The following is a 13,588-nucleotide window of genomic DNA, read 5'->3' as shown; positions in this document are numbered from 1 at the left end:
TACGCGTGTTGTTGATTTCTCGCGGTTCAACGTTTCTCCCCTCGGCCACGAAGCTCAATCCGCACGCGAGCACGCACAGTTATTACTTAAGAAGTCAATAAATGACACACGCTCGACTTATTGTTAGTCCTGCGATTGGCACATTTCGCCACGCCGAACGTTCGTTCCGTGGCAAAATCCTCGTGATGGAATATTACACGACTCTATGGACGGATATTAACTATTTTATTGGATCTACATTTTTTTCTGTTTTTTTATAGTTCGAGCGTCAGTTTTTTTTTCCAATTTAAAGAATTTTAATTATATGTTTAATTTAATTAATTAAGAATTTTAATTTTATGTTTGAAGTCTCGATTGGTTTGCTTGGCTAAGATTTGCAAATCTAAATCGTTGGAAATTCGCGCTAGTTTAAATAAATTAATTAAAGGTAAATTAAATAAATATTTCAGATAAATTAAAATTACGTAGAATTGTTCGATCGATTTGTTTCTATGGGCAGCTGAAGATTGAAAGTGCATGGATTTGAACAACAGAGCAAGAAGTATTTTAATTCTACGCTATATTTTAATTCTAAAAAGAAATTCTTGCTTTGTTTTATAAAATTCTTTTTTTAGAAAATAAGCTGACAACCTTCATCCCTTTGGTGAACAATAATAGCGCAGATTATAATACGCTCAAGTTTGAAAAAATATAAGTTAATCATAGTAAAGTCCTTGCTATTGCTGGAATACCCGAATACCCGGGTACCGAGATTTATTCGTCATGACTGGAGATCCAATGACGAATATGCGAAGAGCCGGACCTTTTATCGAACGTAAAGCTTCTCGATCTTGGGACTACGGAATCAAATTTTTTTTTATTATTTAATTTGTACTTTGCAATTTGTCCAGCTGGACATTTTTTTTTATTTATTTATTAAAATTACAATCAATTCTCGCGTTGAGAATTTTCAGTAATTTTTCTGGCGTGGCGCAGTGACATGGCTGATTATTTATAATAAGTTAATACTTATTATAGATAAGTATAATTTATAAGTAAGTAAGCTGGACATTTGGTAAATTTTTCTAGCTTAATGAACGTGCATGAAATGATCGAAACACGAAACAGAGTATATTTAATATTCTATTTACTGTTATACATATTATATGTATTCGGATAATAATTTACAATTTTGATAGAAGAAAACAAATTTATCTCCACATTTTCTTACAACAAATATGATTTCTTTACGGTCACCAATATTACCTCCGTTGTTGAGTATGTCACGTAAAGTAACAAAATAAAAAAAAGAAATTTGAGGTGAAAAATAAAAAAAGAAAACTTTATTTTTTTTCTAACAACAATCCACTTCCGAACCCTAGGCGTGACTTTCTAAGACTGAGACTCTTATGATTCGACTTTCGATCGGATCCGATTACTTTCTTTTGTCATCCCTCAACATCCCCACCGTCCATGCATTTGCTAAGCGTCCGCCACCGTTGCCACGTGCTCTTTCTTCTAGAACTTTCGGTGGAAGGACCGTTGGAATGCTGATGGTTCATTAGGCACTTTAGCGATAGGGACATAACCTAACAAACACGATGATGGTACCCCACTGGGCGTAGCCACCCACATGTTATATTAGTAAACCGCCATGATACTTTACCAAATGTGCTACTGGGCATATTGTAAAATTTAAATAAATAAGTAAAAAAAATAAACTTTAGCGATATACATAGTCGCCGAGTGCCGCCACATCTTTATCTCCATCGTCAGTCCATCGGATTTGAAGTATGCCGGTCGTGACAAGTACATCCTTTCCACGCTTGCGAATGTTGCAGGAATGCGGAGATATCTTTTTGCTAAACTAAAGACTTGACAGAGAGTTTTGGAAATGTTGCTTACTTTTCTTTCTTTCTTTTTTACAATTATCCACCAAGTCACGCGATTAAGAGATTATGTTCGATTCGTGGCTTCGCTAAATACACATTGAAAATCTTACGAATGACTGGCCTTGCCATTATTATCGTTTTTTGCAAATATAAAATTTACAGCAGCTTCTTTTATGTTTCCTATACGACCGGACATATTATCGTCCGTACTTAGCGTCTTACGTAATAATAAGAAGACAAACGAGGGACATTAACTATAGGTATGTGAACAGTACATTGCAATAGGAATCTCGAGGATAAATGAACCGTGACTCTGCGACGGTTATTTTGAAAGTACGTACATAGTTCCATTTATAGTAGAATCTTATGCCTCGATAAGTTTCACTGATGTCTCAGCAAAGGTTAAATCAATTTACGATTCTTGCACTGCTCTCGGTATCATCGTGTTTTTATTCCAGTAAAATTACTACTAACCTTGAAACATCGATCTTTCAGAGTTACGTGTTGATATCGTAACAACCTTCGTATATCTTTATTGCTTATTTTTTAAATTTAACGTGAAAGAATCGTCTCTCCTTACTGTTTATGGCATTTATAAATTTATAAATATCGTTTGTTCTTTGTAAATTTCTTTTTTCGTCTTCGTAATTGACAGCGACTAATTATCAGGACTAATTATTATTCTCGAGGATAATCGATATTTACCCAAGCTCTAATCTCGATTTTAAGGGTACAAATCCCTGTTTCGTTATTAAGATCGATCTTTCAGAGTTACGTTGGATATCGTAACAACCTTCGTATATCTTTATTATTTATTTTTGTAAATTTAACGTGCAAGAACCTATGCACCGTTCGATAGAATTCTCCTATAACAACGTCTCTCTCCTTAACTGTTTATGACATAATTTATTGTAGTATCGTAAGCGCCGTAAGGCTTTAGATGTCGCTACTGGGTACGGCCACTTTTCTTCTCATCTTTGTATCACGGAAGAAAAATTGGACACTCCGGTCGCCGGGATTCGAACCCGGGTTCCGAACGTTCGTAACCTAAGGCGCTAACCACTGCGCTGATGTCGTCCGACGCTAGTTAGCGTCGAGTAGTGGTATTGTTATCGAGTGCCACCACAGGCCTTTTTTCCACGATACTACATTCATATTTAATATCGTTTCTTCTTTCTGAATTTCTTTTTTCGTCTTCGTAACTGACGGCGACTAATTATCAGGACTAATTATTATTCTCGAGGACAATCGAACGCTGTATTCGCCGATAATTGTCCAAGTTGCAATCGACTTAAAGGGTAGAAATCCCTGTTACGTTATCCAGCAATTGCGCGTCGGTTGTTCGCAGAAGTGGCTTGTTAACGAAGCGGAATAGTACCAGAGAAAATGGAAGGAAGCCGGTAGGCAGATGTTCAGTCACGTTTCCGTGAGAAATGTATCGTCCGATTGGCATCTTCCATTGAACTTCGCGCGACCTCAGCTCGATCGGCAGCTCGTCGAAGAAAAGCGCCGGTTACGTCGCAATTTTAACGGCATATCGTTCTGTTATCTCGCGAACATGGAATTGCAGTCGAATAAAAAATTGAACTTTCCCCTGAAAAAATTATTGTCCGCGATCAGCGATTTTCAAAGAAATTATATAAACTACCGATAAAAGATATTTTATTTCATTTTTCATCCTAGAGAAGTAAGTAATTAATGCTGATAGAAGATATTTCGTTCTTTTTATCATAGCTAGGCAAGAAGACCGGTTATAGCAAACGATAAAACGCATTTAAAGATATCTGATTTAGCGAAACGTTACGAAAACCTTCTCTCTACTTTTCTTTTTACAAATTGTGCGAATCTTTTTTTTTTACTATCTCGTAAATATTTGTTCGATTAAAAATTTGATGCGTATTGTATCACGAATTTAACTTTAAATTCCTTAAATTTCGAAACTTCTCTTTTGATACAGCGTGTTCGCGAAGATTTTTTTTCTATCGTAAGTAGTTTGTCGTGTCTGGTCCCAGCGTTTACAGACGTTGAACGAGAAATTGTTTTGAGTTGAATTGAGTTAAATATAATTTTTTTTTTAAATTGGTCAGACGATACGTAACGATACATAAAATCAGGGATACACATAACATATGTTCTTGATACTTTTACGTAACGTTCTCGTCCTCACAAGTACATTCTTTAGACTTTTATTTTTCTCAACGTATGTAAATGAGCGAAGAGATTTATACGCTACGCGATCTTGGCATCGATTCTCGTGTATGCCTTATTCATTTACGTTGATGTTTGTGCTAACTTAAAGTTAGTGGGTTGCGAATCGTTGATGGTACATAACTTATGATTTTGCGAATTCGGGTTAATCATGTTTTTCAACTTTTAAACGCATCATTCGTTGACACGTTTCACAGTTAACTGGTAACAAATGTGTATGCTATGTTAGGTTGAACATTATAACATTTCGATCTTAGCCAAGCTATGTTTTCATAATTTAGAAAAAAATATGATAAAAATCACAAATAGTAGGAATATAAAAATAAAAATACAATATAATTATCGTTTCACTGAAGTTTCAATTTCTTAAGAATTAAACAATACCATTTCATGAAAAATCAATTTACGCTTCGTTAGTTGATTAAAATACTTGACGAATTGTTAATAATAATGGTAGTTACTCGGATGGATATAATAAAAATTCGATATAATTTGATAACGAACAATGCATTATTTTGTGAAAAACAGCTGTAATCTAAGCCTACCAGCTGATTGTAAAATTTGATAAATTTCCAAAACGTTTGTTTTCTGATTGCAGATGGAAATGCATAAAAATCCCAATGCGAAGAGGAGTTCGTTGCGTGGTGACGAGATGACGTTGAAGGAACCTCACAGGTAAATAAATACCTATCATGCTTTGTCATAAAATACTCGCTATACTTAAGTTTCAAAGCATCTACAATGTTTGCATTTTAAATCGTTTTGCACGTATAAAATTGTTCGCATCTGCTCGTTTGTCATGTCACGTATCTGCAATTTCTCCACTTGGACTGACAGCGAGTCGATTCGATGATTTACGAGATGCATTGTAATATTCACGTTGCTGATTAAGAATTTATTGCTTCCCGCCCGTGTGTTGTCATTGTTTCGTCATACTTCTTTTATTGTTGATTATCGTTTTTAAATACTTTACAGAAGCGATCGAGTATTTGTGTTCACTGAATCTGTTTTGTATAAATTTTCAATTTCGATGATCAGCCTGTTGCTTTCTAAATTTTTAAAGGACGAACTATTCAAATTCATATGATCTCTGTGAATCTAAAATTAAAATAAATCGACAGGCTATCGTGTGATTTTTAAGCGACGACAGACAGAGTTTAGCAACAGAGGACATATTTGCGAATAAATTCTTTTCTATATTATTTTAAACGCAGACAAATTTAATATGAGAAAATGTCAATTATATTTACGTGTTTGTTCGATATTTGCTAAAAAAGTATGTTTGTATGTTTATTCTTACATCTTCCATTCGATACTTGGCATCGTGATTTAGTATTAAAAACAGAATTAATTCAGCTTTTAATTTTAATTGATTTTTCAGTTTGTAATTTTATTCTTACATCTTCCATTCGATGCTTGGCATCGTGGTTTAACATTAAAAACAGAATTAATTCAGCTTTTAATTTTAATTGATTTTTCAGTTTGTAATTTTATTCTTACATCTTCCATTCGATGCTTGGCATCGTGGTTTAACATTAAAAACAGAATTAATTCAGCTTTTAATTTTAATTGATTTTTCAGTTTGTAATTTTATTCGTACATCTTCCATTCGATACTTGGCATCGTGATTTAGCATTAAAAACAGAATTAATTCAGCTTTTAATTTTAATTGATTTTTCAGTTTGTAATTTTAGTTTTACATCTTCCATTCGATACTTGGCATCGTGGTTTAACATTAAAAACAGAATTAATTCAGCTTTTAATTTTAATTGATGTTTCAGTTTGTAATTTTATTCTTACATCTTCCATTCGATGCTTGGCATCGTGGTTTAACATTAAAAACAGAATTAATTCAGCTTTTAATTTTAATTGATGTTTCAGTTTGTAATTTTATTCTTACATCTTCCATTCGATACTTCGCATCGTGATTTACCGTTAAAAACGCAATTAAAATTCAGCTTTGATTATAAACGCGATCTCTGAATATGATCCTTGATTTATGTCACGACATTATAAAACGACTAGATGATTTTATCACATCGTTAATTAAACATGTTTGAGAACTTTCATCCCAAATGTCCTGGATCTTCTAGCGTCAAAAATATTTTTGCAAACTTTCGTCTTTTCCCTGTTTAACGTTCGTATCTTTTCCTCCTATCGACCTTCTTACCAGTTTAACATATTTCCCTTCGTGTTTTCCATTCTCGATTACTCGTATCTGTTACGATTAAAAATTTCCACTAACTCCATCGACGTTGTACGACAAATTTTCCGTACCATTAATCTTCATATCGTTTTCCTTTAGCTTCGTAAGGTATTTGGAATGTCTTAATAGAATATGGACACCGTAGTCGCGATCTACAAGAATCGTGTGCATCTATCGCGTCTTATCCAGTTCATCGTTACCCAAAATAGTCAGTGAAATAGACTGGTTACCACTGAACGGTCAAATTGCGAAACTAGCAGGTCTTACATACGTGTTCCTGTTTCAATGGCAAGACCGGAGCCAAAAGTGACGTAGTTCGTTGGCACCTAACGATATTTCTTCGATCTGGTATCGAACTAGTGAAACTTGTGCGGTATTCGACGTGCCTTTCGTCTATCCATTTATATTCTCACACGGTAGAAATTATTTAATTGACAATCTAACGAACGTCGGATCTTTCGCTTTAATCCGTCTAAATAATCTCGTCTAGAATTTGTATTCTTGTCTATAAAAGTTTGTCAGTGGGTCGATGATTCGGAAGATTCTATTAAAAAATTAAACAGTAGGAACAAAAATGAGATACGATATTTATCGTACAAGATTGTTCGTGATTCGTTGAGACTTTATATTTTAGACTCGCAATTTTCCAAAACACTTATGACCGTTGTAAACAAACGTTATATCAAAGTCTGTTCTATCTTCATGGTAGCAACGTGATTTCCTCGTGGTTTCTTCGTATATCGAATCATTCGATCGTTAATCATTCATTTATTCAAGGATATGGAGGATAGAGACTCGTTATTCTTCGTTGCCATAAATTTCTCAGTTATTTAATGCGGCAAGATCTTCTTGTCTGAAAAAACCTTCGTTTAACGCGCTTTTCTCGTTTTAATTTGCTCAAGATACGATAATAGCTCATTTAAATTAATCCTAGTCCCGTTGAAGCTTTGCATCGGCGTTATTCGAGCAAGAATATTCTTACGTACGGTGTGTGCGTTTAAAATGGTGAAGTTAGTTTAATTATAGTGGTCGTTTCGTCGAATACCGTTGCTTGTGTAGGTTTTGAAAGGAAAATCGGCCACGTTGCTCAAACAGGAATTATAAATAACGAATGATAAATTCGACGTTGTTCGTCGTGTCGGTGCTTGTTGTCCAAGTAGGAAAGTTCAAAATATTTGTTCGCACTAGTAAAAACGTGTTTCTAACAAGTGGTTTAGAGCTGTATTACCTTGAAACGTTAATGTCAGATCGCGCATACAGCATACTTTCCCAGTCACTCGATTTATTACGATTTTTCCACTGGCTATGTTGCGTTTCCTGTTAAATTTATTACGTCTTCACTGCGTGAAATCGAATTTCCTTCAAACTTTTCTTCCTACGAAATTCGCCGCGTCTCTGATCTCATACTTGAAATTTTGCAAATTACAATTTCTGTCGAGTATTCGCTCTTTTCGATCTTTCAAGTTCCCTAAATTTCTATCGCTCGTTTGCAAATATGGAAAATTATTATTACTTTATTAATATTTTATTTAGAAATCTCGTGTCGTGGGATTATTGTCGGCGTTGATCGTTCGACGATCGTTAACATCGTCGCCGATATAATTTCCAAATTGGCTGTTATTCAACCTCGTTTACAATTCGAGTGAAAGTAGAGCGCGTTTGGTGCATTCTAGCGTCGACGAGTCTACGATAGACGCTGGTGCTACGGTAATCGTAAATCTTACGAGCAACTGGTTTGACGTTCATGGGAAAAGTTAGACGTAACTTTATACAGAGCTGCTCTCGGTGGCACTGCGTTCTAGCTGCACTTGTTGCAACTCGGGTTTCTTTAGCAGAAAAAGAACGCACGGCAATTAGAGGTTTTATTGCCACGGATTTTTACGTAATCTGCGTGCAGCCTCTCGAATTCTCGTGAATGGAAGATTCGTTCGACGATGATCGCGTGATATCGTGCGGAAAACTATTAACCGTAGCAAAGAATTCTATGCTTTTAGTTTCACGATCCGTAACAGCATTTCTCGATCTTGATCTACAACATTCCACATTCAGATACGTGTCTTATCGTTAGTGTCATTTAGTGTTCTTATAATACATCGATGTTTCATTTTTGACAGCAAGAAAAATATTATTATTCGTTATTAATATCGGCAGTATATTATGGCAGCGTTCAAATTTCCTACGATTAAATTGAAAGATATTTACCGTATAATATTTCATTCTATTGGATTGTTCATACGGAGAGTACGGTAATCAACTGGTTACGGTGAAATGACGTGTCTGACACGTCATAGAACACTTTGGCATGGGAAATGCACGACACAGCTATCAGATACGTCATTTAATATCACACGATTATCGTTGCATGGAATATTTAATACGCGAGCATCGTGTTGTTTATTATTTTATTCGCGGTATTACTTGCGACATGGTCGTGAACATAATTGCAATTGACAAAGCGTATATTCAACACCGTTCTCCTTTTCTTAAAACTTAAAACGCTGAAGTAGAAATCATCCTCTCTTTGTTCTTGATTTAAATGCCTCGTGCGAAAGGTATCAGCGATGCTGATATTTTCAAATGAAACCACGTGTGTCAGTGGCTGCAGAAGTTCAAACTTCAAGATCATCGATTATTAATATCTCAATATACTCGAAAAGAAATTATCAACGTCGACCAGTCAAAGTATATTTCTCGACGATTAAAGTTCATTTAGTTTTCTAAAACTGAAAATACGCCTGGATCTTGTAGGAGAGTGTACTTTTCTCTTGTTCATATTTCATACTATTCGTGTCATCGATTCTATTAGGAGTTGTAAATTCTTTGACAGAATTTTTTACAGAATTGAGGAATAATTACTACAATTTATTATTGCCATTAATAATGATCTCGAGGATATCGAGTTTCTAAATTACCGTTTTCAAATATGCAAAGCTGAAAACTTTCTCGTTAACCTTTAATGCTTATCTTAATATTTGTTGGTATTATTAACACTAGAACTACCACGCCAGTCGAATCGATTGGTTTTACAATTTTATTCTCAAAATACATATACGTGCTTCGTGTTGTATTTTTTTCCGCAATGATGTAACGAGTTCCGCAACGATAACTAAAAGAATAACGTAATGAATTTTATTTTGTTTTTTATGTATTCAGACTGAAAATAATTTTGTATCAAGGTTACTTGTACCAATACCAGTCAAAATGACCGGTTCTTCTCAAAGCGTAAAAGGATCCTGCAATATGTTTATCGAACTCCAATTAACCAGTTTCCTCGTTTTCTACAACTTCCCGCACGTTTTCAAAATTTTTACCGCGTATCATTCCATATGATGATATCGGTTGTCAGGAAAATCCCGGATCGATCGCTAGATCGCTAGATGCCAACCCCTAAAAATTCCGCACCATTCAAAACGACTGTTTCTACAATTTTATAAACGTGTCATTAATAATACCAAAAATGTATTACATAACATGGAAGTGCTTCTGTAAGAAAATAATAAATCAATAAATATACAAATATTCCATTATTACGTATTTTTTAAGGACCAGCCATTTTGACTGGTTTTGGAAACAGCTTCGTGTTAACTATCTGTAGTTGTAGCGTTAAAAAGCATGCGAAGTTCAATAATCTTATTGTTCGATACTACGCCATGTACTTGCTATTTGTATTTAACGTTTATTCGTCAGGAATGGCAGCACGTACGGAGCTTTTCAATCGAAGGATCCCATTTTAGCGGTGGAGAAGGGCGCTGAAATGGAAGGCGGAAGCGACGAGCATGGAATTTCCGTTCACCACCCGACCTCGTAAGTTTACTTACCCTGAAACTCTCGGTATTTATTACGTCCTTCCGACGATTATTTACGGCCACTTTCGAGTACACTACCAGCTAAGCAAAAAAGCTCGCGATAACTCAGGTTCAGTTTCAATGTCCAAAAGGAAGAATACGTTTTCTTTTATGCCTTACGCGTGTGTGTGACTTTGCGTGTGCGTGTGTTTACGCAGATACGTTACATGGCCGCAAGATAGCTTCCACTTTTGCGGTTTTCACTTACACATTGCCAGTTATAGCCATTTTCTGTTACCTATAAATGTTTCATTTTTATTCCCGTTTAATGTTCCAAGTACGCGACGAAATGAAAAAACAAACGTTAAAAGTCCGAATTTATTTGATTGGTAATTACCTTTTGTTGTAAATCAATTGTGATTATTTTCCATTAATGAGGTTATTCTATCGATACTGCGTTACCTAGATTATGGAAAACAAGGTAAGGAATTTACGTAATAAATTTAATTAATAAATTAGAAACATTTCAAAAAGTTACAAATATACGTATAAATATAAATAAAACAAAGTACATATAAATTAAATTGTTTCACAAGAATAACAATTTAAAATTATCTATTTTATCTCAGTGTTTCAAATATTCCCTTTCCTTCCATCGATCAGTCGCTTTGATGTCTCTCTAATTGAACGCAAACAAGGCTGGTAATGGTAATCTTTGTCGAGAAGTGTGGATCTTAATCGCCGAAATAAATGTATAGGAACACTTAGATTACACTTAGAATCGATATCAAAATAGTTTCGGATTTATTTAATATGCGATTTACAAGATATTCGTCGATACACATTTGCACGCGTCTCGGTACTCTCTTTGTCTCGCCATCTTCTTTACCGCATTACCAACGGAACGGTTGTATTCTTCTGTTTTACGAGACGCTGTGCGCGCACATACTCCCACACACTCATACTCATATATGCGTGTCACTACTACGCGGCTAATCTAGTGTAGCACACAAAATTACACATATCTCGATAATCTTCCTCTTCTCTTGTTTTATAGACATTTGGAAAACTAACCTCTCACGTTTTTGTTACCGACCTGATTTTTACGACGAGCGTACGTATTTCTTAGTTCCTCCTTGTGACGTTACATTAGAATTCTCATAATTAGAAGGTTCGGCGAACAATAGATGCTTTTGTTCCTCCTAAGATAACCAATCGAGAGATTCGTTCTCACATACGTTATCCTTGTTGCCGCGTATTTGACGAAGAGATACGCCAGAGGAAGGAAACAGTTTGCAGGATAATCGTCGTTTTCCGTCACATTCCTCGGCATAATTACTCCGCGAGAGGAAAACCACGTAAATTTGACACGTTCTTCGCCGTTGAATCTGCTTGTTCTATCCAACTTGAACGAAATAAAAATCGACAATTAATATTACTCGAGACTCGAATTGATTTTATTGAGATATTTATAATTTTGTGTGCCAGACTAGATTGGCCGCGTAGTAGTGACACACGTATGTGAATATGAGTGTATGAAAGTATGTGTGTGCGAAAGTATGTATGTGTCTCGAAAACCAGACGAATCTAACTGTTCCGTTGGCAGTGTGGGGTGGAAGATGGCGAGACAAAGAGAATGCTGAGACGCGTGCAAATGTATATCGACGAAGATCCTGGAAATCGTTTATTAAATAGATCTAAAACTATTTTAATATGAATTCTAAGTGTAACCTTAATGTTCCTTTACTTTTATTTCGGCAATTAAGATCCACAATTGTCAACAGATTTATAATATCTTAGAGTTCCTAGTTGTTGGATTTAACTAAGTCCAAGATAATTGCAATGGACGATTAAAGTGAAGAATTCAAGGTCCTTGTGGTATACCGCGTTACAGACTTAAGTATTCTTAATCTGGCATTTCATACCGCAGTTGACTAGAGGATATTTAAACTACGTAGAGATAAAGAACGTTTCGATATCGTGGTTGCCTGAAAGGATATCATCGTTGAGATAACAGGGGATATGATATCGTCACTTAATTCCCTGACTTTGATGAAAAGTTGTTCGTCGATCCGAGTATATCAATCCTTGGCCTTGATACTTGGGTCGTTGTTGTAGCCTTTTCGACTCGATCGTTGCTATTCGTGAAATTTTTCTCTTCTTGCGAAAGATTTTTGCGAGGAGAGAAACGCGTTTACGATTCTTTCGCAATCTTTTAGAGTTTCGAATGTCTTTCAGTTTAATTTTCTATTCTTCCTAAGAGCCGCTGCTTTCTAAAATTGCCTAATACGAATTTGCGGATTTAATTAGAACGTTGAGTACAACTTGGTAGAATTTAACAAAATGTTCGATTTACCTTTCACAGGAGATTCCGTGGAATATTTAGTTTCATTTTTCCAAATCTTTAAACAGCTTTCTAGATTCAACGTTTCAGAAAATCTTCGAAGTATTTTGGCAAAATTTCTAGTTTAATTTTCTATCAATTTTTACAGCGTCTCACTTATTCTTCCGAACGTATCAGATACGTAAATTCTTTTCAACTTGTACGATTATATTGTTTTCTTGAAAATCTGCCACTCTTGTCGTTCTTCTTGTATATTGCTACACGCGATACGTTCAATTACGTCCAACGACTCGAATACGTTCAACTGGTCTGACTCGTCTTTCCTCTCAATCTTGCGTTACGAGCTGAACGAAATTGTCCACTCTTTTAATTGCAACGTTATTGTTGGTACAGCCACGTTACACGGATATGTTTCTTAATTATACGTCATTACGCTGGATCGTATATGACAGTCACGTGCAAGGGTAATTTCCTTAATTCGCGAACATGCGTAACATTAATGTAAATCACGATATGAAACAATTTATAAGCAAGTAAATGACGAGTAGGAGGAAGCACGCTACCTTTCTGCGAGCTTGGTTGCGAGACTTTCGATTAATCTTATTACGAAATAATCTTCTTTCAATAATCTTCTTAAAAAGCACATTAGTAAAATAACATACCGAGCTTTGGAACACGATACACTTATAACTCGTGTAAAATAAATGTAACGCGATGGAAAAGTAAATTATAATCGTACGAGACAATCTTTTTTCAATAATCCTCTTAAAAAGCACATTAGGAAAATAATATACCGAGCTTTGGAACAGGATGAACTTATAACTCGTGTAAAATAAATGTAACGAGATGGAAAAGTAAATATACAAAATTCGATTAATCGTACGAAACAATATTTTTTTCAATAATCCTCTTAAAAAGCACATTAGTAAAATAACACACCGAGCTTTGGAACACGATACACTTATAATTCGTGTAAAATAAATGTAACGCGATGGAAAAATAAATTAATCGTACGAGACAATCTTTTTTCAATAATCTGCTTAAAAAGCACATTAGTAAAATAACACACCGAGCTTTGGAACGCGATAAACTTATAATTCGTGTAAAATAAATGTAACGCGATGGAAAAGTAAATTAATCGTACGAGACAATCTTTTTTCAATAATCTGCTTAA

General features: G+C 35.1%; 1 protein-coding gene and 1 long non-coding RNA gene across 6 annotated transcripts in view; one reads left to right on the top strand and one right to left on the bottom strand.

Annotated features, from left to right (window-relative positions):
• LOC117159387 (proton-coupled amino acid transporter 2) overlaps positions 1-13,588 on the top strand; it is a 52,627-nt gene that overhangs the window by 25,702 nt on the left and 13,337 nt on the right. For 2 of the 3 annotated variants that reach the window (XM_033339162.2, XM_076622708.1), the window contains exons 2-3: positions 4,678-4,754; positions 9,973-10,089. In XM_033339162.2, coding sequence (XP_033195053.1) covers positions 4,678-4,754; positions 9,973-10,089 — 194 coding nt within the window. Of the gene's footprint in view, positions 1-4,677; positions 4,755-9,972; positions 10,090-13,588 lie in introns of those variants that run through there. The other variant, XM_033339163.2, reaches the window with a different exon arrangement.
• On the bottom strand, positions 9,074-13,200 carry LOC143303346 (uncharacterized). 3 transcript variants are annotated; one of them, XR_013059534.1, is made up of 5 exons: positions 12,427-13,200; positions 10,468-12,353; positions 10,251-10,368; positions 9,467-10,172; positions 9,074-9,391 (listed from the first exon to the last, which is right to left on the bottom strand). It is a non-coding gene; the product is annotated as an uncharacterized LOC143303346 (long non-coding RNA). The 3 variants fall into 3 exon arrangements; XR_013059531.1 differs by having other exon boundaries at positions 9,467-9,672; positions 9,817-10,368; positions 12,427-13,199; XR_013059530.1 differs by having other exon boundaries at positions 9,467-10,368.

This window comes from Bombus vancouverensis, chromosome 1 (assembly GCF_051014615.1).
Source record: "Bombus vancouverensis nearcticus chromosome 1, iyBomVanc1_principal, whole genome shotgun sequence".
NCBI lineage: Eukaryota > Metazoa > Arthropoda > Insecta > Hymenoptera > Apidae > Bombus > Bombus vancouverensis.
This window is presented reverse-complemented; position numbering and strand designations above follow the sequence as displayed.